At 37.9% G+C, this 27289-nt stretch overlaps 1 protein-coding gene across 1 annotated transcript in view; it reads right to left on the bottom strand.

Moving 5' to 3' along the window:
• CD96 (CD96 molecule) overlaps positions 1-27289 on the bottom strand; it is a 130738-nt gene that overhangs the window by 23706 nt on the left and 79743 nt on the right. The window contains exons 10-13 of the mRNA XM_043997676.1: positions 13714-13788; positions 12700-12768; positions 11966-12034; positions 1716-1778 (exon numbers count right to left, since the gene is read on the bottom strand). Of these exons, the coding sequence (XP_043853611.1) occupies positions 1716-1778; positions 11966-12034; positions 12700-12768; positions 13714-13788 (276 nt within the window). The remainder of the gene's footprint in view (positions 1-1715; positions 1779-11965; positions 12035-12699; positions 12769-13713; positions 13789-27289) is intronic.

The raw sequence follows: 27289 nt of genomic DNA, 5'->3' as shown, positions 1-27289 counted from the left end.
TCATAATTTTTCATATAGCCCACAGTTATATAAATTTTTGTAGATAGGATTAGGTTAAGTTATTAATTTTTTTACAGTATTTCTGTATACACCATTATCTTGGTTCTGCTCATTTTGCTTTTCATTTTTTTGTACAAGTCTATCCATGTTTTTCTAAGATCATCAAGCTCATCATTTCTAATAAAGTCTTTGTTGAATTGAATCTTGACTTGGGTAAACATATTTCTTACTTATCCAGCTCTTTGTTTCTCTAGGTCTTAGTAATAATCCATTCTTAGGGTCCCCTAGGCCTTCATAATAAATTGAATAACAGTAATAAAGCAGAGGAAATAGAAAGAGTTCTAGATTTAGAGCTGAAGGGCTTCAGTTTAAACCTGGCTCTGCAACCTTCTGCCTGGGAAAGTTATTTAACCTTTCTGGGCTCATGTCTTCTCATTTGCAGTATATGAATCTGTTGGAATAGAAGATTTTTAAGGTCCCTGCCAGCTCTGGATCTTTTGAAATTAAAGTAGCTACATCCCCTCCCTAAAATTTGTAGCTAGAGGATAAATAATCTGATAAAAAGGAAGCCAAACAAATACTCCTGTATAGAAGTGAAATGGTTAATCAGGGTCAGTTTCTGACAGTTCATGCATTGAGGGTCTTTGTTTCCCAACAGAGATCCCATAAGGCTATTTGTCTCTGTTAAAAAAACAAAAAACCCAACTTACTCCAACACTTTTGATCCCCTAGTTGGGTAATATGACTTTAAAAACAAAACCAAAACAAAACCCTTAATGTTTAAACACAAAGGCAGGAAAATATATGATTTGGGACCTACTACTGACATGGGAATAATCATTTTTGGCAAAGAGATTGGCAGTTGTGGTCCCACAGATAATTCACTGGTTGTGCTGAAGGGAATAATATATGATATTTTTTATTAGCCTGAGACCACAGGGCTCTGATTGACAATCTCAACTATAACATGATCAGGTTATAAAATCAGAATAAGACCCAGGTTCATTCGTGTTCTCTCTCTCTCTCATCCTGGAAATATTGTATATATTCTTGGTTATAACCTAACCTATAAACTATGCCAATAGCTGCATAGAATGGAAAATGTGAGCTGACTGGTGTTTTTGGCTAAGACCAACAATCTCTCTTAATTACAAAAAGGGAACAGGGAGGATGAACAGGAAGATTCTAAACAAAAGAGACATTGTGCATAAAGAATCTTCATCAGAATTTTGACAACTCTAAGGGATTCTTGTGGAAGCACCTACCCTTAGGGATGCCTGATAGAAGCTTCTATATCATTATTCAAACAAAAGACAAGTCAGGTTTAAGAGATGATTAGGCTCATTAAATATTGGACTTTTCCAAACCACATAGAGATCACCAAAGTAAGCAAACTATTTTTAACTTACTCCTTTTGAAGAATTGAAATTTGCTTTCCATTCACATGATTGGGGCAGAGTATTATTATTTAACCTTGTTTTGAAACAATCCTAGGGAAATTCAAGGCTTAAGATGACTCTGACTCTTAACTATAAGTAGTAGAGGAGTATTATGAATGTTTATTCATTAACATCCTCATCACTGGTCCCGCTATCAAAAATGTATTCAAATGCTTAGATGTGCATCACTTCTTATGTCACCAGAAGCTTTTTGCTACTTTCAACTATACTCAAAATGAATGGACCATACCTCCCAAATCCTTGTAGAGTACTCACCATTCAATGTTGTGTCTGCTTCTGAGGGGGTTGAGTTGTAGATCAAAGTGGACACCCACAGATCTGTTCAAGGAAAAATAGTTCAAGAGACTCAGCCTAAAATTTTTCTTTTCTAAGAAAAAAGTTTCTAAAGTTTTCTTAAGAAAAAAAAGTTTCTTAGCTAAGTTAATTTTCTTTGTCCATGGTAGACCTGACCAAGAACAGTAGTGAGACATTTTGACATAGTAGAGAAACCACCGAACTTGTAAGTTGAGACCAAACTTCAAATCCTGACATTGACATATTATCTGTGTTACCTTGGTCAGTCATTTTAATGCCCCTGATCTTCCACTCTTTCATCTGTAAAATGTACAGATGTACTACCTAGCTCACTAGATTGTTGCTCATGTGTATATTTATTTGGTTCATGAGTTGCTCATGCCGCTGATTTTATTTCTCCAAATTCTACTATGTTTTGCACCTGTACCAGCACCTAGAACATAGTAAATGTTTAATAAATGAATGCATGAATGAATGTGCTGGTGATCCAAAAGGGTCCAATGGATAGGACTTTTAAAAAAAAGTCATGTGGAAGCTGGAAACAGTAGAGAGAGCTATAGAAGTAGAAGTCAAATATATCGAGAGGAATGATTCCTTTTGTCACTTCGAAAATGTGGGGAGAATTGGGGGACTGATTCCATAGGTGACCTGATATACAAAGAGAGAATGAAAATTTACGCTGGTGTAGATTTAGAGCTGAAAGGAACTTCAAAGGCCATCTACACCAACTTCTAATTTTTTCCTTTTTGCAGATGAGGAAATCAAGGCTCCACAAAGTTAAGAGACTTATATAGGGTTGTAGAGTTGGTAAGTGTCAGAGACAGGATTTGAACTAAGATTCTTTGATTCTGGAGTCAATACTCTTCCACTAAAAGAAAACCATCATTCAGTAAAATTGGCAGGGATGGGGTATGGGGGAGGAATGATCACTTTTATTTAGGAGACATTTTAAGGAGCTGCTCATACCCCTGACTTTTCCTCCTCAAAACCTACTATGCTAACTAGAACTTTGTGTAGTCATGGAATCTTAGACTGTTAGAGCTAGATGAGACATTAGAGCTCAATTGTTAAACCATGGTCCCCAGTGGAGATGTTAGCTATTGTGTAAAACTTTTAGAGATATTAGTAATAGACCCTCCCCTGACAAGATATCACGAAACTCGGTAGAGCATATGGCTTTTAGATTCATCTTTCAACATCTATAAGCTCATTGTATTTACTGCCTGCAACTGGCAAGGAAGATACTATATTGGTTCAGAAATAGAAACTACCCTGAAAATGAGAATTCTTTAAACTCACATTTATCCATCCGTCTGTTTATCTATCTATCTATCTATCTATCTATCTATCTATCTATCTATCTGTCTGTCTGTCTTTCTGTCTATCTAAAACATATTTATTGAGTGCCTGTTATGTACAAAGCACTGTACTCATTAGGTGCTAAAGATATAGATAATAAGCAGTTGTTTCTTAGCCACTTAAGGTAGTTGTAGGACAATGATCTTAGATTTTTTTCTTTGCCTTTCCTACTCCCCTTTCCATTCATTTGCATGAGAGATCAAAAAGTATTAGGTTTGAGAAATTGAGGAGGCCTTCAATTCAGAAAGCCCTTGAAAGTTTTCCAGAAGAGAAGCCTTTAAATAGATGCTGATGCTGTGTAATTTAACAGTCTGAAATTAATCACAGAGTCACAAGGAATTTCTAACCTTAAGTCAGAGTGTAAGGCCTCTAATAAAGACACTACCCTCAGTCACCAGGAAACTGAGGTGAAAATAAAATAGATAAGCCTAAGGGAGTGGTTAACTGGGGGGTGCTTTGTATTTCAAATCAATAAGCATTCTTTAGGCACCTACATTGCACTTAGCCCAGGGAAAAGCATCAAGGATACAAAAACAAAAGCAAAATTGTCCATATACTTGAGGAATGCACATTCTACAGGAGAAGGTAAGGTGTATATGCTAAAGAGCTTAGCATCTGTGAACAGGAGTATCTTTTGGAGTCTTTTTTGTTCCACTAGTAGACCCCTCACCTGCCTGGGGAGAGGTAGATGGTACACTTGATAGAGCCCTGGACTTGGAGTTGGAAAGATCTGAGTTAAAATCCATCCTCGGATACCTACTAGGTGTGTGTCCCTAGGGAAATAATCTAATTTCTGTCTGCCTCAGTTTCCTCAACAATAAAATGGGGATAATAACAGCACCGACCTCTCAGGATTGTTGTATGGATCAAAGGAGATATTTGTTAAGTTCTAAACTCGGTGCCTCAGCACATAGTTGGTACTTTGTAAATGCTTGTGATCTTTCTATCTATCTATCTATCTATCTATCTATCTATCTATCTATCTATCTATCTATCTATCTATCTATGTATTTATCTATTATTAATTTATATTTTTTAAATATATTTTTTTAAATGGGGCAATGAGGGTTAAGTGACTTGCCCAAGGTCACACAGCTCATAAGTGTCAAGTGTTTGAGGCCGGATTTGAACTCAGGTCCTTTTGAATCCAGGGCTGGTGCTCTATCCACTGTGCCACCTAGCTGCCCCATTAATTTATCTTTAAGAGAGGAATTGTCACTAAGGATTTTCCCTAATTTAATGTTAGGGTATATGAGGTATCTATCTTTCCAAAAGGAGTATAACAATTAAAAACATCTGGTCTTTAAGCTAAAAAAAAGGAATTGGAAAAGCCCATTCTCCCTCTGATGGGGAAATGGTAGCACCTAAAATAGGGATTTCATCAGAAACAGAAAGAAGCCCCATATGCTTCTGCCTCAGGACCAGCAGAATACCATCAAATATTCTACATAACAGCCTCTTAAACTTTTTCTACTCTTGACCCCTTTTTGCTGGAGAAATTTTTATGCAACCCCAAGTACATAGGTATATAAAATAACTAGACATAATATTTTACTGTGGCCAAATTTTCATGAACCCCAAGGGGCTTGACCCACAGTTTAAGAAGCTAGGCTCCATACCAACAGGGAGCAAGGCCCAGCAGAAATTCCACATTATGCCCATATACTCAGGAAAAATTACATTCTGGAAGATACTGCATGGCTTATGAGACCATGTGTGTGCCCATGTCACATTTGTTTACTAAGTCTATACATCTTCAAAAGCATTCTCTTGCCATTAATCACATGTTTATTTGTGAGAGAATACATCTCAGGTTTAGGGGATGAATATTTTATTATTACTCTTAATTTTTTTTTTTGCGGGGCAATGGGGGTTAAGTGACTTGCCCAGGGTCACACAGCTAGTAAGTGTCAAGTGTCTGAGGCCAGATTTGAACTCAGGAACTCCTGAATCCAGGGCCGGTGCTTTATTCACTGCGCCACCTAGCTGCCCCTTATTATTACTCTTAAAAAAAAAAAACTTTACAAAATGTTGTTGTTTTGAACTAATTATCCTTTGGTCTTTTTTTTTTCTTTATTTCTACTTTTGGTGACCAGAAAGTTGAGGTGTCTTGCATCTGACCAACAAAAGTAAAGAGACTGAGCTTTTGTTTTTGAGTGGACACAGACCTACAGAATACCTTGAACTTGATACCTTTGACTAAAGGGAACCTACAAAAACACAATTGGGAAAAATGGCTTCTGCCCTAACGAATCTAACATTCTTGTGTGTGTGTGTGTGTGTGTGTGTGTTTAAATTATTCTAATGCTAAACTTATGCTTGCCTAAAGGATTATTTTATGGAAAATTCACAGAAGGAAAGCACTCACATGGAAGTAAAAAAAAAGCAATATGAAGATATTCTCCAGGTTTCTCTTAAGAACTTTGGAATTGATTGTATGACCTGGGAGACACTGGCACAAGACCACTCAGTGTGGCATGCCCTCATCAGAGAAGGTGTTATGCTCTATGGGCAAAGCAGAATGGAAGTAGCTCAAAAGAAACACAAGATGCACATTGATTACTTGTCAGTGACCTGTGGTAGAGCAGTCCATGCTCATAATGGTTTGGTTGGCCACAGTCAGATAACTCTATAACTTGACTCTAAAATAGTGATGTCATTTTGGTCATCTTCAAGAATGAAGGACAACAATCACCAACCAATAGGCAGATACCTATATGTATCTAGATATAGAAAATATGTACACTTATATTTCATGTATTGACATATTCAACCTTAAAGATTCTCTTCCAAAAAGGTATTCCCTAGGCACATGTTAAGATGTTAAAATGATCTTCTGATTATCAACATCAAGTGATATATTTAAGAAGAAAGTTTGGAAGACATAAGCTTAACCAGAATATTTGCCACTGTCATGGATTGTTCTCAGAGTTCAAATAGAAGAGTTAGACTACCCCAGATAACCCTATTCATGGATATCATTGGGTTGCTAATTGAAAGTCCCAGAATACTACAGGACCTATTCATGAGATTCATAAATATTTAAAAGAGATCAGCCTAAGAATTCTTTTACAAAAAGAAACAAAAAACCAAATTGACTAAGAAGGTATTTTGCCTAGATTCTAACAAATAATTGGATGGGTAGTTCACTGAATGTGCCAATCAGTATATATATCATTGACAGATACTGCAGATGGATAATGACTTGGACTCAGAATTTAATAGGAGAGAGAATGGGCATTTGAGAAAGTATGTGGTACTTTCAAAGAACTCAAGCTGCTCCCTGGCATGCAAACATTATTTTTTTCATACCAATATTCTTCTGGCAGTAATATTTGGCTAAGATTCATGGAATAGCAGGATCTTGAAGGAATCAAAATTGCAAGTTACCTACAGGATAATAAAAAGCTTTTTCATGGGTGTAAGGCGTCTGTAACATATTACTGATGACAATGATATGATGTGGCATAAAAGATAACATCAAAGAAAGGTATGAAAAGAAAAGGAACTGAGTAAGGAATACAGATGAAAAGCTCAGGTGATACCCACCCACCCACAAGATGTTACAAATCCATAGGAAGGTCTCTAGTGCATTATATATCTCCTCTGTGGAGGATTTTTAGAAAAAGGTAGACAAGCGTTACATAGAATGAGAAAACATATTTAATTTATGAATTGTTACTGTTGTACGTAGTACCCCTATCTCTGAAATTGTAATTTCATTAAAGAATAAAATATGTATTATGTACGTATATAATTGTTGTTCCTGAAGAGGACCAATGACTTCAAGAGGGTGATGTCTTGACTTTTGTGTGAATTGGATATGAGAGGAACAGAGTTGCACAAAGTCATCAGCCTCACTGTCTCATCCAGAGTCATAAAAGTCCAGTCCAAGATAACTGGCAATGGCTCCATATAATAAGTATATATGGAAAAATAACATGACTGATAGGCAATATTCAGATTTTATACAAGCTGGATTTGTGGAGGAAATGCATTTTTCAGATTAAGATGGTAGATACCTTATTGGGTCCTGAGTAGCTATATTTGTTATATAGTCATAGAGAGAAATAAAAGTAATACAATCTTAGAAGTATTTGGGAAAAAATCAAGAGAAAGGACTTATAAAAATAGATTTCAAAAATAAATTCCATTCACCCTTTGAGTAGCCCCCTAAGATGAAGCATATAGGACTTTGGTCCAGGACACCAGCATCCACCTTCACATGGTAAATTCCTTTGCTTTGTTGTCCACTTCTCTCTTGCCCTATATTAGCATCCTAACTCTCACACAGCTTGGAGTTGCTACCTGAGCATCTTATTGTTGTAATGCCCCTTTTTTGGAGCCTGCCTTTTCTCAGTACAGTTTCTCACTTCCACTCCCCTCTCCCATCCTTCTCCCAGTGACTGAAAGGTTTAGATATATGCTTTGGGGATATGGATAGACCCTTCCAGGGGCACAGTAGCCTTCTATCCTGTACTTGTGTGATCCTACACAAGTTGTTTAGTGATCTTAGACACTTTGAGTACCTCAGCTAATTTTCTAAGGCTGTAAGTGGCAGGGGTGCCAACCTGCATTAGTGGAGGTATCTTTTCAGTGGGAGGGGGATAAACCACTCTCTGTCTTGTTCTCCAAATTTTCCCTGGATCTAAGCATCCATAGTTATGGCTTTACTTTTGAGCTTTTCTTAATTATCCTCTCCAACCTCACTCCCTACCCCCAAGCCAAAAAGGATGTGAGGACTTTGCTCTTCACTCTGGATGTATCTGTCAACATCTCTTTGCTGTTGGGCGTTGCTTATTTATTCCATATTTGTACTTGAACGGGCTAATATATAATGGATAAATGATAAGCCAGTACACTGACTGATAGAACTGAATAACTAACATAAAGAAAAGAAAAGAATAGGACCAAGGCCAGCTCTAGTTGAAACTATGAAGCATCTAAGTTTGTTCCCAGATCCTCCATTTTCCTTTTTTATAGACTCTTTTTATCTTAATGACTCCCCCCCACACACACACATTAGCCATTCAAAATCCTCTTGCTTCTTAATTGAAATCTATTCTCAGAAAGGAGCTAACACTGATAACATTTGATGTTTTACCCTCTCATAGGGATGTTTGTACTTTAATGAATGATAATGAATGACTGAGGCCAAATAGATCAACCTTTTGGAAATTTTTTCTTTTTTTCTTTTTTAAGATTTACCAGTGATTTCATGGGTATAGGCAGATCTTAGTGGGAAAACTCCTACCAAGTCTAGTTGGTGTCTCTGTCTCTTACAGCCTTAGAAGATTAATCAGGGCACTGAGAGGCTATGTGACTTGCCTAGAGTCAGACAGTATGTATCAGAGATGGGATCTGAACCCAGGCCTTCCTGACACTGATGCCAGTCTTTTATTGACTAAATCCCTATTCCATGCTGCTTCTCTCAGGGGAGGTATCAGGATTTTATATCTGAACAAATAGTGAAGGACAATTTAATTTTTTTGAAGTCCCTCCTTCCTTCAGTTTTCAATTCTGATTTCTTCTTTGCCTGAAGTCTTCTCTGACCTCTCTCTCTTCCCCTAAAGGAAGAGTGATATTTTTCAAATGGCTCTGTTTCACACTTACTATATTTCCCCTTGTAATATGATGATGGGTGAAAGCTAACAAGATTTGCAAATAATATATATCTATATATAAAATGACATTTGATTTTCTCAATAACCCTTTAAAGTAGGTGTATGATTGTGTTCATTTTGTAGATGATAAAGTTGATATTGATTGAACTTAAGAGATTTGCCCAATATTACTCATATTACATTTGTTGTATTTGTATTATTCTTTTGCATGGCTTCTTCTTCTCCCTTTCCCATATTAATTAGACTACAAGCTTCTTCAGAGCAAAATCTGGGTCATTCATCTTATTCCCAGCACCTAGCAAACTCTTTTTGTCTTATAAGCACCCAATATTTCTTTGAGGCATGAAACAGGTTTTAGCTAGGGGTGCTGGAGATTTCAGGAGAAGGGGAGACCAGGGTGGAGAGTTCCTAACTGGGACTGAGTTCAACCTGGATCCAGAGCTGGAATCTGGGCCATTGATGGGAGCTACTTGCCTGTTCAGAAGACAGATTACTGAGGGGGAAAGAGTCATTTTATTTTAGACAAAGGAGAGAAGCAGGATAGAACCAAGAAGGAAAGAAAAAAAAACTTCTTGGGAAATCTGTTGGAGAAATTTATGCTCCAGGGAGTAAGACAGAAAGGAGTAAGACTCAGAATTTTTTACTGTGAAGGGGTCCCCTGAATTGGCTTTCTTGAGTTGCCCTATTTTCCAGCAATGAAGTCCCCCTGAACTAATTTAATGGTGATTTTTGGCAACTGAGCTCTACTAAACTCTCAGTGCTCTTGAAGACAACTCAGCTACAATTCTGGCTCTGGCCAGTCTAACTCAGACTGATAAGCTGTTTATTTATCTGGGACAAGCAGATCATCCTTCTTCCATGGTCCGAAGTTCCCAAGGCCTCCTGCTCCCTCTCATTCCCCATCCTCTACTTCTCCCTTCCTCCTCTCATGTCACTTTTATTTGGGAAGGGATTGCCCTCCACTCCTCCCATGTGACCTCCCCTTTTGTGGTACCCCATAAATATCGAAGGCATTGTCTGTGGGGTAGTCTCCTTGGTCTAAGGAGTTCCCATATGCACGTGCCTTTTTCCTGTAATAAATCAAGTTACCACCCATATCTTGTGGAGTTGTGACTTTTGGTTAACATTACTTTTACTTTACTTTTATTTTATTTTTTTAGCAGACCTATGACTTCATGGGTATAGAGAGCTCCAGATGGGGAGCTTCTTCTGCCAATGCAGATCAGAACGTATTTTGCCACTTACAGTCTTAGAGAGTTGCCTCAGACACTGAGAGGTTGTGTGATTTGCCATCAGTCACTCAGCCAATACATGTCAGAGGCAAGACAAAGCCAGGTCTCTTTCTGCCTCAAGGAGAACTCCATGCTATGCCAGGCTGATCTTTTGTTTTTCAAATATGAGAAAAATGACCTCAAGCTGCATTGCCCAGACACCAACATGATCACCTTTAGCATGGTTTTCTGCAAATGCAGCAAAGTCTCTTTCACTCTTGCACTAGTCTGGAAATCAGAAGACTACTAGCCCTGCCTCAGTAATTTATTAATCATGTGGTTAGACACATTATCTGCCATAGTTTCCTCATTTGCAAAATGTGGATAATGATACTTATATGATCTTCTTCATAGGGTGATTGTGAGGAAAGTGCTCTGAACGCCTTCAAGTGCTTTACAGGTGAATTATTAATACACATGAATACTAAATATTACATGGAGCATACTGCTTAGCACATAAAAATGATCTTTAAACATTATTATTGAGTTTGCTTCACTAGAAATTTATTTGTTCTTATTCTTTTTCCTGCTGCTTCACATTTCAAAAACCTATTGAAATAAACATACTAGGAAGGAAAAAATCCAATTACCAATGCCTGTCATGAATCTTGCCAAATGTGTCATCTAATATCAGATGCCACATTACAGTCCTATCTAACAAGTAGAACATGTTTCAAAAACAGTTTGGGAGGGAGCAATCAATATTAGCTTGTTGGATCCTAATTTGTTTTTGTGAACTGTTACAAACAGTGCAGCTTGAGGCAGGGTATTTTTCCTCAAAGCTTGTCAAAAAAAAGAGGTGGCCATAAGTTAGGAAACTATAGACTTTCCTATTCTTGTTTAAGTAAAGCCCTGGGAATATTGCCTGTATTGCCAACGAAACTTATTTTTCTCTAAAGTCACTTAGTGGAAGGGTTTATTTACCAGTGTAAGATCGATTTTTTCTAAAATTAATAGTAGCTCATAATAATCATTCATATTTCTGTAGCAGTAGCAGATTATGGGATATTTGCCTCACAGATGAGGAGAGCAAATGTTATTTTACACATGAAGAAACTGGAGGTCAGAGAGGTGAAGAGATCTGTCCTGTGTCACTCAGTTAACAAGTAAAAGAGCCAGCACTGGCACCTAGGTCTCTTCAGTCCTGATCTACTACTCTTTCTACTTATTCTGCCACTAAATTCAGTTTTTAGATGGGAGAAGAGCCAACAGGGGAGAATTTATAGGTTTTTTTTTTAATCTAAATATTTTGAAAATGCCAAGAGTGACTACAACAATTTTCAAAGCACTTTCGACTGGAATCCCTCAGCCTCTAGGTCAGGGAAGAACTGCAAAAATCAAAGAGTCCCAGATTTTGAAAAGAATCTTAGAAGCAAGGAAATAGCTAATCTGGGCATAGCTGGTGATGCAGTTCTTCCATTTTCCCATTGCCACTGATGGTAAACGAAGCCTGATTGGTGTTCTGAGGAGGGTGATGAAACAGGGGTTTTGTCCAGGGCATTGAATTTAGAGAAGGTACTAACCACACCTGGAGTCTATTATCAGGTAGAATCAATAGAGCTTTACACCTATTGTGGTTTGTAAGAATAATACTTAACTGAAATGTCCAACTGAGGTGAGTTCCTCCCCTCCCCTGCTCTCTTCCTTTTTCACAAATTCAACTGAGGGAACATCTAGGGTCATAGATTTGTAATTGGAAGGGACCTTAGAGGTCATCAATTCCAATCCCTCATTTTTACAGATGAGGAAATAGAGGATCATATGGCTGAAGAGACTTGCCCAAGGTCACATAATTACTAGATTTCTGAGGTAGGATTCAAACCCAGGTCTTCCCAACTCTGAGTCTAGTAGGTGTAGGTGTTAAATGATTTCCTTTCATTTCCTGTTCCAGTTTGCCTGGAGAACAGGTCACTCTGAGCAAGTTAATGAGCTTAGAAGGACTGATCATCATACTTACTAGGTTCTGTTTCCTTCTTGCTATGGTCCGGGTAGCTTTGCGTAGTCATACTGGAATTGAACTGGTGGGCTGAAAGTACAAAAACAAAAACAAAAACAAAAACAAGCAAACAAACCAACAAAAAATTATTCCCTAAGTTTATTTTATGAAGTTTCCCTGCTTAAGCCTTTCATTCTAGGCAACTAATCCAGGAGAAACCTGAGTTGTTGCTTTTGTACTATATTAGATTGGAGAAAATAACAGCAAATCCTGAGTTGCTGCTTCTCAAGCAAATCATTTGCCTTAGGAGGTGTGTGGAACTTTCAATAAATGCAAAATTCTCATTTATGCCTCTGAGACTGGTAGAGCAACCAGAACTCTGTATTTGGGGTATTTATAACCCTCCCTTATCCTCTCTTCCATCATCTGTCTTCTTTCCACACTTCTTCACTGGATCAGGTTTTGACTTGAACCACTAGGAGGCAGTACTCATTCAACTTTTGCACATAGTAACTGGTCACTATTTTATTGGTCACCCTTTTATTTGGATAGGCCTTGGTAGAAGCTTTAGGGATGCCAGTAGATCTCCCATATATCCCCACACCTATACACATCCAAATCTCCCATCTCTCTCTTCCCCAGCCCCCCACCCCCAACACACACATAGCCATCCTGGAAGGGTTCCATGATTTCCTTTCATTTCCTGTTCCAGTTTGCCTAGTAATGAGCTTAGAAAAACTGACCATTACACTTACTTGGTTCTCTTTCCTTCTTGCTATGGTCTGGGTAGTTTTGTGTAGTTACACTGGAATTGAACTCCTGGGCTGAAAGTACAGAAACAAAAACAATCAAACAACAACAACAGTTCCCTAAGTTTATTTTATAAAGTTTTCCTGCTTCACCTTATGCTACTGATTCAGGAGAAATTTGAATTGTTGTTTTGAGTCACTGAGTGAATGAAATCACAGTTGAACAGTCAGAATCAATAGCAAGTTGAAGATGCTGGTAATGATGAAGAATACAAAAAACACAATCTTTGAGTGTGTGTGTGTGTGTGTGTGTTTGGAGGGTTGTTTAAAATTGCATTTACATAAAGAGCTCTATCATTATCTGGAGATTTTTTTTTCCGGGGCAATAGGGGTTAAGTGACTTGCCCAGGGTCACACAGCTAGTAAGTGTTAAGTATCTGAGGCTGGATTTGAACTCAGGTACTCCTGAATCCAGGGCCAGCACTTTAACCACTGCTCCATCTACCTGCCCCCATTATCTGGAGATTTTAATGAATTTAGGAAGAATTTATGTCAACCTTGTATAAAGGTGCCTTAATATTGAAAAAAAAAAAACATCCCTGGGATTAGTTGGTGTACACAAGGAGAAGGGTTAGAGCCAATTAGCTTTATGTTTTAATTCTAGATCCATCATTACTGGAGGATGAAGGGAAAATTTATTCAACTTTTGGCTCTTGTCATCAACCCAGATCCTGGAAGAGTTGTGAGGACTAATGAAAAAATATCAGCAAAATCCTTAGGCAGATAAAAAACATTACAGGACAACAAATACTTAACAACAACAACAAACCCTAATTGTGTTTATATCAGTACAGTGAGCATCAGATTACAAACTGGCTTTGGTCCTAACTTGAAACCCAAGAAACACCAACAGTCAATGAAGAGGACAATTGAAATGAGCTTTTTGCCCAGACCTTCCCTGTAGACCTGGTGGGTGTGTTAAATATTCAGAGCCAAGTAATGAACCTTGGTTATACTTACCATGGGAGGTGGAGTCTGGATTCGATAGTGTCAAGCTCTTCTGTACCAGGGTTGGTGAAGTTGTACTGAGATATTCTGTTTTTAAAACAACATTTCAAAATTGTCATATCTCTTTGTATTTATGCTTGTTATTATTTCAATTTAGACTTGGGTGGGATAGAAGGGGGAAGATAGACTACAGAACACAGAATATTATAGTTAGAAAGAAACTCTGAGATTACCTAGGCAAATGGCTTCATTTCACAGGTGAGGAAACCAAAGCCCAAAGAGGTAATATGATGATGACAAGGTCACATAGTTAATTAGTGATGGAACCGGGAGTGATACAAATTTCTAAGCTGCTCTTCCTCTGTTCTAATTCTCAGCAGGCAGATGAAGATTCTAAATTCATGATCCATCACTCCACAACTTAGCCAGAAGGCCCAGGCTATGGTCACTGAAAACCATCTTTGTAAATGAGATAAGATGAAATTCAAAGGATTATACTCAACTGGTGGGAAAGCTTAGATACGTGATGTGAGAAGAGGTAATAATCTGTGGGCGGTTCTGTGAGTCCTACCTCAGAACCAATGAAGGATCCAGAAGAGTTTGCCTTCTCCTCCCCCTGCCAAGGCTTTTTTGGCTCAGGTTGGGGTGGGGAGTCTTTTCAGTCTAATACAATATAAAGTTGGCAGAAGTCTACTTAGATTCAACCATGTAAAAGATGGACTGTTGGGGAACCAGAATAGCTCTAGAATAAAACTAGACCAGGAAAAATCTGCTTTAAAACTATACTAAGGGGGCAGCTAGATGGCGCAGTGGATAGAGCACTGGCCCTGGATTCAGGAGGACCTGAGTTCAAATCCGGCCTCAGACACATCACTTACTAGCTGTGTGACCCTGGGCAAGTCACTCAACCCCCAATTGTCTCACTAAAAAATAACAAAACCAAAACCAAACCAAAACCAAAACGATACGAGTTCTATATAACAGGTGCTATTGCTTTCATCTCCATGTCTCAGTCTTGCAATATGACTATTTTAAAGAGAACTATGCGATTCCCCATAGCTATACACCTGACTGATGTTTGTTGCTATTGTTGCTCAGAAATTCCAATCATAAAAAGGAAACACCTCAGAAAGACTTGATTTGAAGAGCAATCAGGACTTCAAAAGACTAATGATGAATGATCCTTCCCACCCCTTGGCAAAGACAGGCATTTTTTGAGTTGTCTGTGTGTTTTGCTTTACTATATTAATTTGTTACATGAGAGGGCTTCTATCAGGAGAGGCGCTAAGAGTGATTTGTTGGTTATTTATTAGCATAGTCACACACAAAAAGATGAAGAAGAAGAAAAGAAAAAGAAGAAAGAAAGGAAATACCATTAATAAAAAATTTCAAAAAATATTTAGTAGAAAGCAGAAGAAAATACAGAAGGAAAAACAGATAAGCACGGAAAGGTTTTTTTTTTAAACTATGAGTTAAATTTAATATACACTTAAAACTGTACACAATTGATGTTTCATATTTTAACATATAATCCTCCTTTCTTGTTTATTGAAACATTCAAGTTTGCTGGTGTTTGTTAAATTCATTTTTTTAAGTTTAATAAGTATACGGACCACAGAATTCTCAATAAAACAAAGAATAGAAAAGAAGTAATTTTTTAAAAAGATTAGACAGATAGACATATAAAGGTTCTCTAGACAATCTGATTTTTGTACTTATTAAGCTAATTGATGATAGTTTTGATATATTTATTTAGCCTCAAAATAATAAGTGTGAGCAATTTTACTTGTTAAAACTTGGGTGAACCTTTACTAAAAAACAAAAACAAAAAACATTTCACCAAGGAAGTATGGAGTTTTCATTGAATTAATCCTTTGTTCCAAGTAAAATATAGTGGATTTATTTTTAAATATCAGTGGTGAGGGGGAAAAAAGTGAGAGAAAGAAGTTAGGAACTTAATGAGGACTTTGAGAACTAGAAGGGAGCATAAAAATCATCTAATTCAATTCCCTCACTTTTTGGATGAGGAAATTGTCTCAGAGAGGTAGTTATTCACATATTTAAACAGTAGAGCTGATATCTAGACCAAAAATCTTCTGAATCTCTCTCCAATGCTCTTTATACTTCCTAAGTTCATAAGGAAATTAAAAAAAAAACAACTAAGTTAAAATCAAGAAAACCTAAAGGACTTCAGAGTGGCAGTAAAATGGTAAAAAGTGTGCTCAATAGGGAGCATCATGAGACTCAAGCTCTTGTCTATGCTCTACCTCTTTTGTGCCCTGGGCAAGACACTTCACTTATCTGGGATCCAATGTTCTCTTTTGTAAAATGTGGGCATTCTAATAGATGACCCCAAAGGACTCTTCCAAGACAATCTCTATGTGAAAGGAAGAAAAGAAAATGGATAAAGGATCAATAAACATTTATTAAGGTTTTACTACGTCCCAGGTTCCTGAAATGAAAAGACAAAAATAAAACAATCCTTGGCTTCAATGAGCTTATAAATCTACTGGGAGATACAATCAATATGCATGCAGAAAATGAAACAGAATATGGATGTGATGAGAACCGTCTCCCATATGTAGCACAGGGGTATTATTGGAAGGTTCAGAGGGATATAAACTAGACTTCTCTAGTCTTTCTTTTTTGCCACCATTCAACCAAGGGAGACTTTAATTCCTGCTAGAAAGGGAAGCAGGAGGTTGGAAGCAGAAACTTGGCCCCTCTGCCCAACTAGAGAGAAGGGTACCAGGCTGTAATAATATCTATCTTCTCCCTTAAATACTATTTGACCAGGGTAATGTGATTTTCAGGTTCATTCTAATTTCTTATTGCTGTTTCATTAGTGAGAGTCAGGACCCTGAAGTACAGCTCTGGGAGAAGACATGGATGATGAAACTGCAAAGGATGAACTACAAAGTCAGTCCATCATTAAACATTTATATTAAGTATTTGCTAAGAGCCAGCAATTTTGATGAGAACTGGGGGCAGCTAGGTGGCTCAGTGAATAGAACACTGGCCCTAGAGTCAGGAGGACCTGAGTTCAAATTCAGACTTAGAGACTTACTGGCTGTGTGACTCTGGGCGAGTCACTTAATCTTAATTGTCTCCACACAAAAAAGTGAGAAGGACTGGGGGGCGGGGACAGGGCAACAGACTGAGCCTTCAAAGAGCTCACAACTCAATGGGAGGGGGTGATAACATACAAATAAATATGTACAAACAAGCTACATACAGGATAAACAGGAAACAATTAACAAAGGGAAGACACTAGATTTAGAAGGAGCTGGAAAAGGCATCTCATAAAAGTGAGATTTTAGTTGGGATTTAAAGGAAGCCAGGGAAGTTCATAAGCAGAAAAAAAGGGAGAGAATTCCACATGTGGAGGATAACTAGAAAAACATGCCCAGAAAAAAACAACAAAAACATCTTTTTAGAAAAGAAAGAAAAACATGCCCCAGAGATGAGAAATGGAGTTTTTTGTTTGTTTGTTTTTGTGGAAGAGCAAAGAATCTAGACACTGGACTGAATCATTCAATAAGTTTGATTAATCACCTACTATGTGCCAGGTACTGTACTAAATTGAAGAGTATATCATGGGGATAAAGGAATAATAAAACAAGGAAGGTAGAGATCGAGGTGGCTGTTATGAGGTCTTTGAACACCAGAGAGAGGATTTTGTATTTGATCTTTGAAGTGACGGGGAGCCACTAGAGTTTATTGAGCACAGTGGGGGGATGAGGGAGGAGGGAGATATGATACAGTCAGACATACACTTTAGGGAAAACATATTAATGGCTGAATGGGGGATGGATTGGAGTGAGGAGATACTTGAGGCAAACAGACCCACCAGAAGGTCATTGCAATAGTCTAAGTATGAAGTGATGAAGGCTTTCACCAGGGTGGTGGCAGTACGAGAGGAGAGACTGGGACGTAGTCAAAAGATATTGTGAAGCTGAAATTGAGAGGTCTTGGCAAGAGATTGAATATGGGGTGAGAGATAGTGAAGAGTCAAGGATGACACCCTCATTGTGAGCCTGAGAGACTAGGAGGATGGTGTTACCCTCTGCAATGATAGGGAAAGTACAATGGTAGAAAAGGTTTAAGGGAAAACATAATGGGCTCCATTTTGGACATATTAAGTGTTAGATGTCTACTGGACATTTAGTTTGAGATGTCTGAAATGCAGTTGGAGATGTTAGATTGGAGGTCAGCAAAGACATTAGGGTAGCATAGGTAGATTTGAGAATCATCAGCATAGAGGAAATCCAAGGAAGCTCATGAGATCATGAGGTGAAGTAGTATAGAGGGAAAAGAGAAGAGGATCCAAGAGAAAACCCTGTGGGATACCTACAGTAAGAGGGCATGATATGGATGAGGGTCGAGCAAAGAAGACAGAAGGAGTGGTCAGATGTTTAGGAGAACCAGAAGAGAGTGGAGTTAAGAAAAACTAAAAGGAAGAGAGTAATAAAGAGAAAAGGGTGATCAACAGTATCAAATGTTGCAAAGAAGTCAAGAAGAATAGAACTTAGAAAAGGCCATTGAATTTGGAGATTAAGAGATAGTTGGTAACTTTGGGGAGAGTAATTTTAGTCGAATGATGAAGTTGGAAGCCAGTTTTAAGGGGTTAAGAAGTGAGTGAGAGCAGAGAAAGGGGACACTTATTGTAGATCACCTCCCCGAAGAGTTTTTTCACAAAAGAACTATAGTTAGTGGACAGGGAAGGCTCAAATGAGGTTTATTTTGAGAATAGGAGAAACGTGGACATGTTTGTAGATAGTAAGGAAGAAGTCAACAGACAGGGAGAGATTGAAGGTAAGTTATACAGTGGGGATGATTGAGGGAGCAATATTTTGGAGGAGATAGAAAAGATGTGATTGCTTATGTAGGTAGAGTGGGTGGATATAATAAAGAATAAGGCCATCTTTTCATGTGAGACAAGAGTAAAAAAGGAGATAGTGGCATCTGAGTGATATGAGATAAAGAAGAGACAATAAAAGGAAGCATGATCTTGACGCAAAACATATAAATACATTTTGCAACATTTCCTGCTTAATGGGGAAATAAGAGAGACTAGTTACTTTTCCAGCCTCTGAAATCATCTCCTAGAACCTAGGACCTCTGGGCAATATTAGGGAGGCATCCTGTTGTATAATCCATGATTTACGAACACACAGAGCACAGATGAGTTGAGTTGTACCAAAAATTTCATCTGTGTTGATAGAGAAGTGGCATATCAGTACCTGCCTGCTGATGATCCTTTCTTATTATTCATTATTAGCTAAATATTGTAAATGACATCATTTAATGAAAAGTTGTGAACTTAGAGCAGCCACACTTACAAAGCGATACATTAGGAAGTTAGATTCACTTTTCGAGGAACTGAAAGTTTCTCAGCATTTTCTAAGACAGTATTTAAGTTGTGTTTCTGTATGTTGACTGGAAAGGTAAAAATGTATAAGTACAACTTCTCAGTTTCAAAACTTCTCATCTTAGAGAAAGTTGAAATTTTTTTTTTTTTGGAGTGAGGCAGGCAGACAGGTAGTCTGGTAGCCTATTTTTTTCTCTTCCACAGAATTTCTATGCTCATTTCATTCAGTGCCAGGACTAGACAGGGTAGGCTTCTATCTGGAGTGCAAGACTAAAGGGGTACAGTGATATATTGCAAACGAATAAATGTATTTATTTTTAAAATGTCATTCAAAAAAGTAAATACACTTATGTTTTAAAGCCAGGAAAGCATACTCTTCATGCCCTGGTGGTATTTATTTTGTGATCAATTAAGTAACTCATGTTATAGGGAATGCTCAAAGCTTCTAGTGAACAATAACAGAGGTACAATGCTCTGGCACAGGGCAGTGGGGACAGTGTAATCTTCAAGCTTTCAGTCGCCTGTGAAAAAAAGCTTTGTCCTGGTCTAGACAGAGATACTGTTGTGAGCCAATGGATAAATGAAAGCACAAATGAGGAGTCAGAAGTAATGTGATGATGCTGATGGTGATGCTGAAGAATAGAAGATCATAATCATAGTCCTTTGCATTTACATATAGAATACTAGCTTTGTCAGGCAATTTCAGTGAATTTAGAGAAGATTACTGGCAGGCTGGCATAAAGGTATCATATGTATCATACAATAGACATTTGAACCATCTGGCTAAATTTCCCCCAGGGCTTCTCCCACTGATCAATGCCTTAGTGATTCTGCTTCTGAGCTGATTCAGTCTGGAGGCATCAGAAACCTGAGGTACAATACATGTAATGGAAATAGGAGTTTTTACTGTTTGTAACATTTGATTAGCTCAATTTTCTGCTTTACACATTAGAATATAGTATAGTAAAAATTGAGGGCACGGGGATTCATTACTTGTCCACAGGTGGATTTCTTTGGGGACTATACTTTTATTTTCGGGTCTGAGGTCTACACAAAATTGCACAATTGCTTCAAATGAATGATTTAATTATATAAGGGGCCTCACCCTGGCCTAGAGAATAGAATAGAAGAGGCTTAAAGGGTCACTGAGTGTGATGAAGCAATTGTCTGGAGGATCATACCACCTAGACACTGATAAACCAGGAATCACAGTATTAATAGCAGAGCTGGAAATACAAAGTTGTTCCTTATAATAACCCTGTAAGGTAGGTAGTGAATGTATTATATACATTTTGCAGGTGCCTAAATTGAGGATTAGAAGGGATTTTAGAGAGATCGTCTAGTACAACCCCCTCATTTTACATAAAAAGAAACATAGGGAGGCCCAGAGAGGTAAAATAGTTTAGTCACACAGTAAATTAGTGGCAGAACTAGGATTAGAAACCCAGGTTTTCTAAAGTCCCCATCTGGTGCTTTTTTTTTCCCCTTCCAAATTTGGTGTGTGTGTGTGTGTGTGTGTGTGTGTGTGTGTGTGTGTGTGTGTGTGTGTGTGTGTGTGTAACAAGCATGACAAAATTGGAAGAAAAAATAATATAAAATGGTATGACAATATAACATATGTTAATTTATAGTGCTCAGGTGATAGCTATTTCTGCTATTCACTTAGAAAAAGAATCTGTCAGTAGGGTTGCTGTAGGTTCATTGCTTATAGGTAACCTTGAAATCTTTTGAGGAATGGAACAAATGACAGGATTTGAACTCAGCTCTTCCTGACTCAAAGACTGGATCTCTGTTAGTACACTAGCTTCTCATGTATAGATATTGTGTGTGTACACACAATTTACATATATGTTATCTGTCAATATTCATACATATGTATATGTATACATATATACATACTATCAAGAAGCTATGTATAGATACAGACATCTAGAATTCTGTATCTATATATAGCTATCTCTCTTCTTGGTAGTATATTTTGACCTATGAGCAGTGAAGACGTACTACTTTTATATCTTGCTGATTCAAATTCCATTTTGAAATGAGCACCTATTTGGTATTCAATGGATGTCTCAGTATGTTGCAAATACTGTAACAAATCCTAAACGAGAAATCTATTTTTTCTCATTTCCCTAAGTTCCTCTAGTAGGCAACAGTGTTTCCTCTTATAAGAAAAGCCTTGCAACTTTGTTTTATTCTATTGCAATTTCAATCTATCATGATTAAGTGCCTAGTATATAATCTTCATGTAATAAATACTTGTTGATTGATTGACTAATCTCTGGGTCCTAGAAGCTTTGGACCACTTTTATACCTTATCCTCGAGCATGTGCTTCCCTTTCCTGCTTCCTTTTATGTAATATCTTTCCCTGTTAGAATGTAGCTTCTCGAGGGCAGGGATTGTCTGTCTTATTGTTTGTTTTTGTATTGCCAGCACTAAGTACAAGTCGTGGCACATAGTAAATGCTTTAAAAATGCTTTACTTCTCTTTCTATATGTCTGTGCTACATCCTGGGGATACAGAGTTAAAAAGGAGAAAACAGAAAAAGATAATTCCCAGTCTTTGAGGAGCTTATATTCTACTGGGGGTAGGGGGAGATACATACATACAGGCAAAGTGTGTGTGTGTGTGTGTGTGTGTGTGTGTGTGCATATGTATATGTGTGTATTTATGTATGATTATACACACACACACACACACACACACACACACACACACACACATATATATATATATATAAGATAAATTGAGAATGGGAAGAATAGAAACAATGGGGGGGGTGAAGAAACAAACATTACACGACAAGTCAATATATCTATCCCTTCTACAATAAGACTTTCCACATTGATGTAATCGATATACCCTGTTTTGGCATAAGAAACTAAATGGGAATTTTTTTTTTGAAGTTTTGTGGAAGCCACAGATGACACAGAAAAAGATTAGAAACTCAGAAATGCAAAAACATATTATAGTATTGTATAACATTAACCCAAATATTACAATAAGGTATTGTAAACACGCCATAAAAGACATGGAAAAAAATCAGACTTCCCCTCTGGTGTGAAGGGAAGGCCAAAAAAATTTTATGTGGCTTTTCCAGATTGTGAGGCCTTGTGTGCCTAACCCCTGTGATGCAGAGTGGATAGCTATACCTGATTCTGATAGATGATTCCCTGCTTCTGAAGAGGGAGCACATTCCAGGCATGGTAACTCTCCTTTTCACGGCTCAAAGATGGGAGATATAATACTGAGTTTGGGAAAACAGTTAATAAACCCAGTAATCTAGTAGTAGCTAGTAGGATTTGAAGAGTTTGTGTTTTATTCTAACAGAAATAGGACATAATTGAAAACTTTGGAATAGGGGATTAAAATGATCAGATGTGTACAATGGAATTATTTTTGGCATCACTGTGAAAGATGGATTGGAAAAGAGATAGATGCAAATCAGGGAGGACAGGCTATTGCAAAAGTACAAGTAAAAGGGGGCAGCTAGGTGGAGCAGTGGATAAAGCACCATTCCTGGATTCAAGAGGACCTGAGTTCAAATCCAGCCTCAGACAGTTGATACTAGCTGTGTGACCCATGGCAAGTCACTTAACCCTCATTGCTCCACAAAAAAAAAAAAAAGTACAAGTAAAAGAAGATGAAAGCCCAAAATACAGTGGGGGCTTCTGTGAGTAGAGAGGAGGAGAAATATGCAAGAAATTTGTGGAAATAACTTGATAGCTATATATGTATATATTTTATACATATTTTTATATATACACATGTGCACACACATATGTACATATATAAAATGTACATATATGTATATGAATGTGTATATATTGCTCCTTCCTTGATTCCTCATATATATGAATGATTATATGTGTATGTACACACACATACACACACACACACACATGAAGGATGGATCAAGGAAGAATCAAGGATGAGTCCAATGTTGTGAACCTGGGTGATTGGAAAGGTAGGTGGTATCCCCAATGGGAATAGCAAAATTAGGAAAGTGAAGTTTTGGGGGAGAAGAGGAGGGCTATTTAGGACGTGATGTGGTTGAAATGTTATTGTGACATTGAAGTAGAAATGGCAATAGGCAAGCAGAAAAGACACAACTAGCATTCAAGAAAGAGATAGAGATTAAGGCTAGATATACAGACATGTGAGTCATATGCAAGAAGTTGACATTTGAAACCAAGGGAACAGATGAGATCGAGAGAGGGCATAGAGGAATAAAAGAAAAGATAGCCCATAACAGTTGCTTTCTATATGGTTTTTTTTTTTTTGGTGGGGCAATGGGGGTTAAGTAACTTGCCCAGGGTCACACAGCTAGTGTCAAGTGTCTGAGGCTGGATTTGAACTCAGGTACTCCTGAATCCAGGGCTAGTGTTTTATCCACTGCACCACCTAGCTGTCCCCTCATATGATTGCATAAACCCTTTACCAATTGGATGCCCAAAGATCTATAGGTTACGCTGAAACCCTTAGAGGGGAAAACACTTTCGCCAGCTTCTCTGTTCAGTCTCTTGGCCTTCCAACAAGAGAGTATTTTTCAGGCTTTGGGGATACAGCTGTGATATTCAATCAGATATTCTACATCTCCAAATAATAAGTGTTTAGATGTAGTAGAGAAGTGGGGAGTCAAATATCTGTTCATTTTGCTCATTTATATACACAGGATGGGATATTTCTGTGCTCTGCTACTCTCTTTACTGTATTTACTAAGCTTGACTACAAGTCTTAAGGAAGATTCAAATGAGACTCCATGGATGGGGATAGAACAGGCATCTTGGCAACTTGCTTGGTGTCTATCTCAATCCATAGTAAGCAGATAGGCCATTTTTAGTAGCAGAATGCAAATGTCTAGGAAATGAATTCATTTTCCTTATAACTATTAAAGAAACTTGCCGTTGACCTTTCTGTCAGCAGCTGTGGCTCATGGAGCAGGGCAAGACAGAATAGTCAATATTAGATAGCAACACACCATTTAGATTGTTAAGACACTGTAGTCCAGATAGTTCATGGGCAGAGGTAATGATTTGGGACCACTCACACTAATTTTCCACCAAATTTTCCACCTCAGTATCACACATTATATCCTGTACCACAATTTTGACCAACCCCCCCACCCCCAATCTTCCTCAGGATTCCAGTTTTTAAAAACATAGGTAGATAAAGAGGCAGGATGATACAGTAGGAAAAACAATAGATATGGAGTTAGAGGATCTCAGTTCAAATCCTGACTCTGTACCTGTGTGATGTAGATCAAGTCACCTTAATTCTCTGGGCCTCACTTTTCTCATTTGCAAAAATGAGGTGGGCTGTGGACTATATGGTCTCTAAGGTCCCTTCTAGTTCTAAATCTGTGATCTATGACCCTATAATTTTATTTTTGAATTGTAAGTTCCAAGTCTTTGAGAAGACACTATTTCCCAGGTACCTTTTTATTTTGTAGGAAATTGGGGTTAAGTGACTTGCCCACTGTCACACAGCTAGTAAGTGTCTGAATTCAGGTCCTCCTGACTCCAGGGCAGTTGCTCTATTGACTGAGTCACCTAGCTGCCCCTATTTCCCAGGTACCTTAAAAAGTTAATCATACATAAAATAATGTGGGGAATGTCATATGGTATTTTTAAATTCAGAGACTCTAAGTTACATAAGACAAACCCTACTTAATGGCATTAATACTTTAAAAATAAAACTTTTGGTGAAACAATAACAATAATCAAAATAGCTGCTATTGACATAGCACTTTAAAGTTTACAAAGTGATTTCTTAAAACCTAGAGCCCTATAAGATAGTTAGTACTATACCATTCTTATTTTCTTTTATTCAAGGGGAAGGAGTTATAACCAGGTGGCATAGTGGATAGACTGCTAGACCTGGAATGAGAAAAAACAATTGAGTTCAGCTGTGTGATCCTGGGAAAATCACAAACTGTTAGCCTCAGTTTCTTTGTATGTAAAATGGGGATAACAATACTAAGTACCTCACAGAGATGTTAGGATCTAATGAAATAAGATTTTTTTCCCCAGGGCAATGAAGGTAAAGTAACTTGCCCAGGGTCACACAGCTAGTAAGTGTCAAGAGTCTGAGGCCAGATTTAAACTCAGGTCCTCCTGAATCCAGGGCCAGTGCTTTATCCACTGTGCCACCTAGCTGCCCCTGAAATAAGATTTTGAGAACCTTAAATCTTTTTAGAAAGTACTGGTTATTATTGTTATAAGTAAAAGTTTTTGTTGTTGAAGAAACTGAGATTGAGAGAGAGAGAGAGAGAGAGAGAGAGAGAGAGAGAGAGAGAGAGAGAGAGAGAGAGAGAGTTGCAAGATCTCAGGCCATTCTAATTTCAGGTTTAGCAGTTTATCCACTACATTATCTAGCTGCTTCTCCTCCTCCTCACCCAAAATAAAGGAAATTAAGAATGATGTTGTTGCAGGGAGCAGCTGGTCCCATAATCAAAATGTTATAAATGGAATATATATTCATGGGCAGCCCGAAGGCAAACAATGAAAGCTCGAACATACATCTTTACAGAGAATCAGACTAGGCTGTGGAGGTACCTGATATTACATGATAGGGCAGGGTTAGGCTGAGCTTGACTTTGTCTGCTTGGATACTATTAACCTCAGAAGGGGCCTTGAGGTTTATTATAGATTACTTCCAGGAGAAGGGGAACAGGTGTTCAAGGAATTGCTACCTGAAAGGCAAGAAGTGAAGAATCCAGAAACATCCCCAAACAGGAATGTGAAGAAAAGGGAAACACTTTTCTCTCTAGGAAATCTCTCACATCTAATTTGAGATCTAGTTAGAAATGACATCTTTCAGATAAGTTTGGAAACTGTTTCTCAAAACCAACCAACTAACAACAAAAAATACACCACAACCCCAACACCTCAAACCCTCATATAAATCTGTTGTCAATAAACTAGGTACTCATAGAATCATGTATTTGAAGCAAGAAGTGGTCTTAGATGCCACTAGGTCCAACCCTTCATTTGACATATAAGCAAATTGAGGCACATGGCAGTGATTTGTCCAGTCACACAACCAATAAATACCTGATGCAATATTTGAACCCAGATCTGCTCGACTCCAAGTCTAGTTAGTGCTCCATCAAATAAGTTATACTGTCTCTGAAGTGCAATATAAAGCTAAAGGTGATCAGATTTGGAGCATGGATATTTAGGAGCCAAATCCTCCTGTTCCACCTATTTCAAGACACTGAAGGATAAAGTCAACCACAGATTCATAGGAATATCAGAATTGCAAGGGACCTCCTGGATAATCAATTCCTGTACCTTGTGAGAGCCAAATTTAATATATGAGGAGTTAATTGGGTGGCTCGCCTAAATATCGGGGTCCTGGAGATAATGAGAGACCTCTAGGTTTAAAGCTCCCTCCCCTCCGAAACTTCCTTTTTAGATTTTTCTCTCAGGCCAATAAGAAAGGAGACTTACAGCCTCAGTTCCACAGATGAATCAGATTTTATTAAAGAGAATAAAGTAAACAGCAAAGATGAAATTAATAAAATCAAAGACAATGAAATAGGGGAGAAGAAATACAGATAATCCTCCTAACTCTAACCCAAGTCTATTCAAAAAGAACAGAGTAATTTATCACCTGGAGCTTGTAGCTTCAATGGAAAGCACAGCTTACCACCAGGCTTGAATGACTTGTCTGCTGCTACTCTTGCTTGTGCCACTGGAAGGGCAGAAGAGGGAAGAAGAGAGACAGCTCTGGAAGAGACTCAGACTCTCCTCAGTGAGCATCTAATCATCCTCTCCCCAAAGGGGAGGTCCTTCAAAAACTGCCTATGGAGAGAGGTTTCTCCTTCTGACATCAGTAGCATATATAACTTCAGGGTGGGCCAGGTGTGGCCCCTCCCAAATGAGTCAGCCAAATTCTAATAATTTTACAACAACCTGAACAGAAATCCTTTTTATAACATTCCAGATAAAAGGTCATCTGGATACTTCTAGTGACTGGGAACTTATTATCTACAAAGGCAACCTATTCTCCTTTTGGACAGTTCTATCCCTCTCCTCCCCCATGACTCCAAATTTTGCCTTCTGGAGCCAAGCAAAGCAAATACAATTTGTCCTCCATAAGATAGTGCTTCCAATAATTGAAAACAGCTATTCTGCCCACTCACTAACTAATTCCCTCCCTCCGCATCTTCTTTTCCAGATCTTTCAACTAATAATCATATGGTATGATTT

This window comes from Dromiciops gliroides, chromosome 3, assembly GCF_019393635.1.
Source record: "Dromiciops gliroides isolate mDroGli1 chromosome 3, mDroGli1.pri, whole genome shotgun sequence".
Taxonomy (NCBI): domain Eukaryota; kingdom Metazoa; phylum Chordata; class Mammalia; order Microbiotheria; family Microbiotheriidae; genus Dromiciops; species Dromiciops gliroides.
This window is presented reverse-complemented; position numbering and strand designations above follow the sequence as displayed.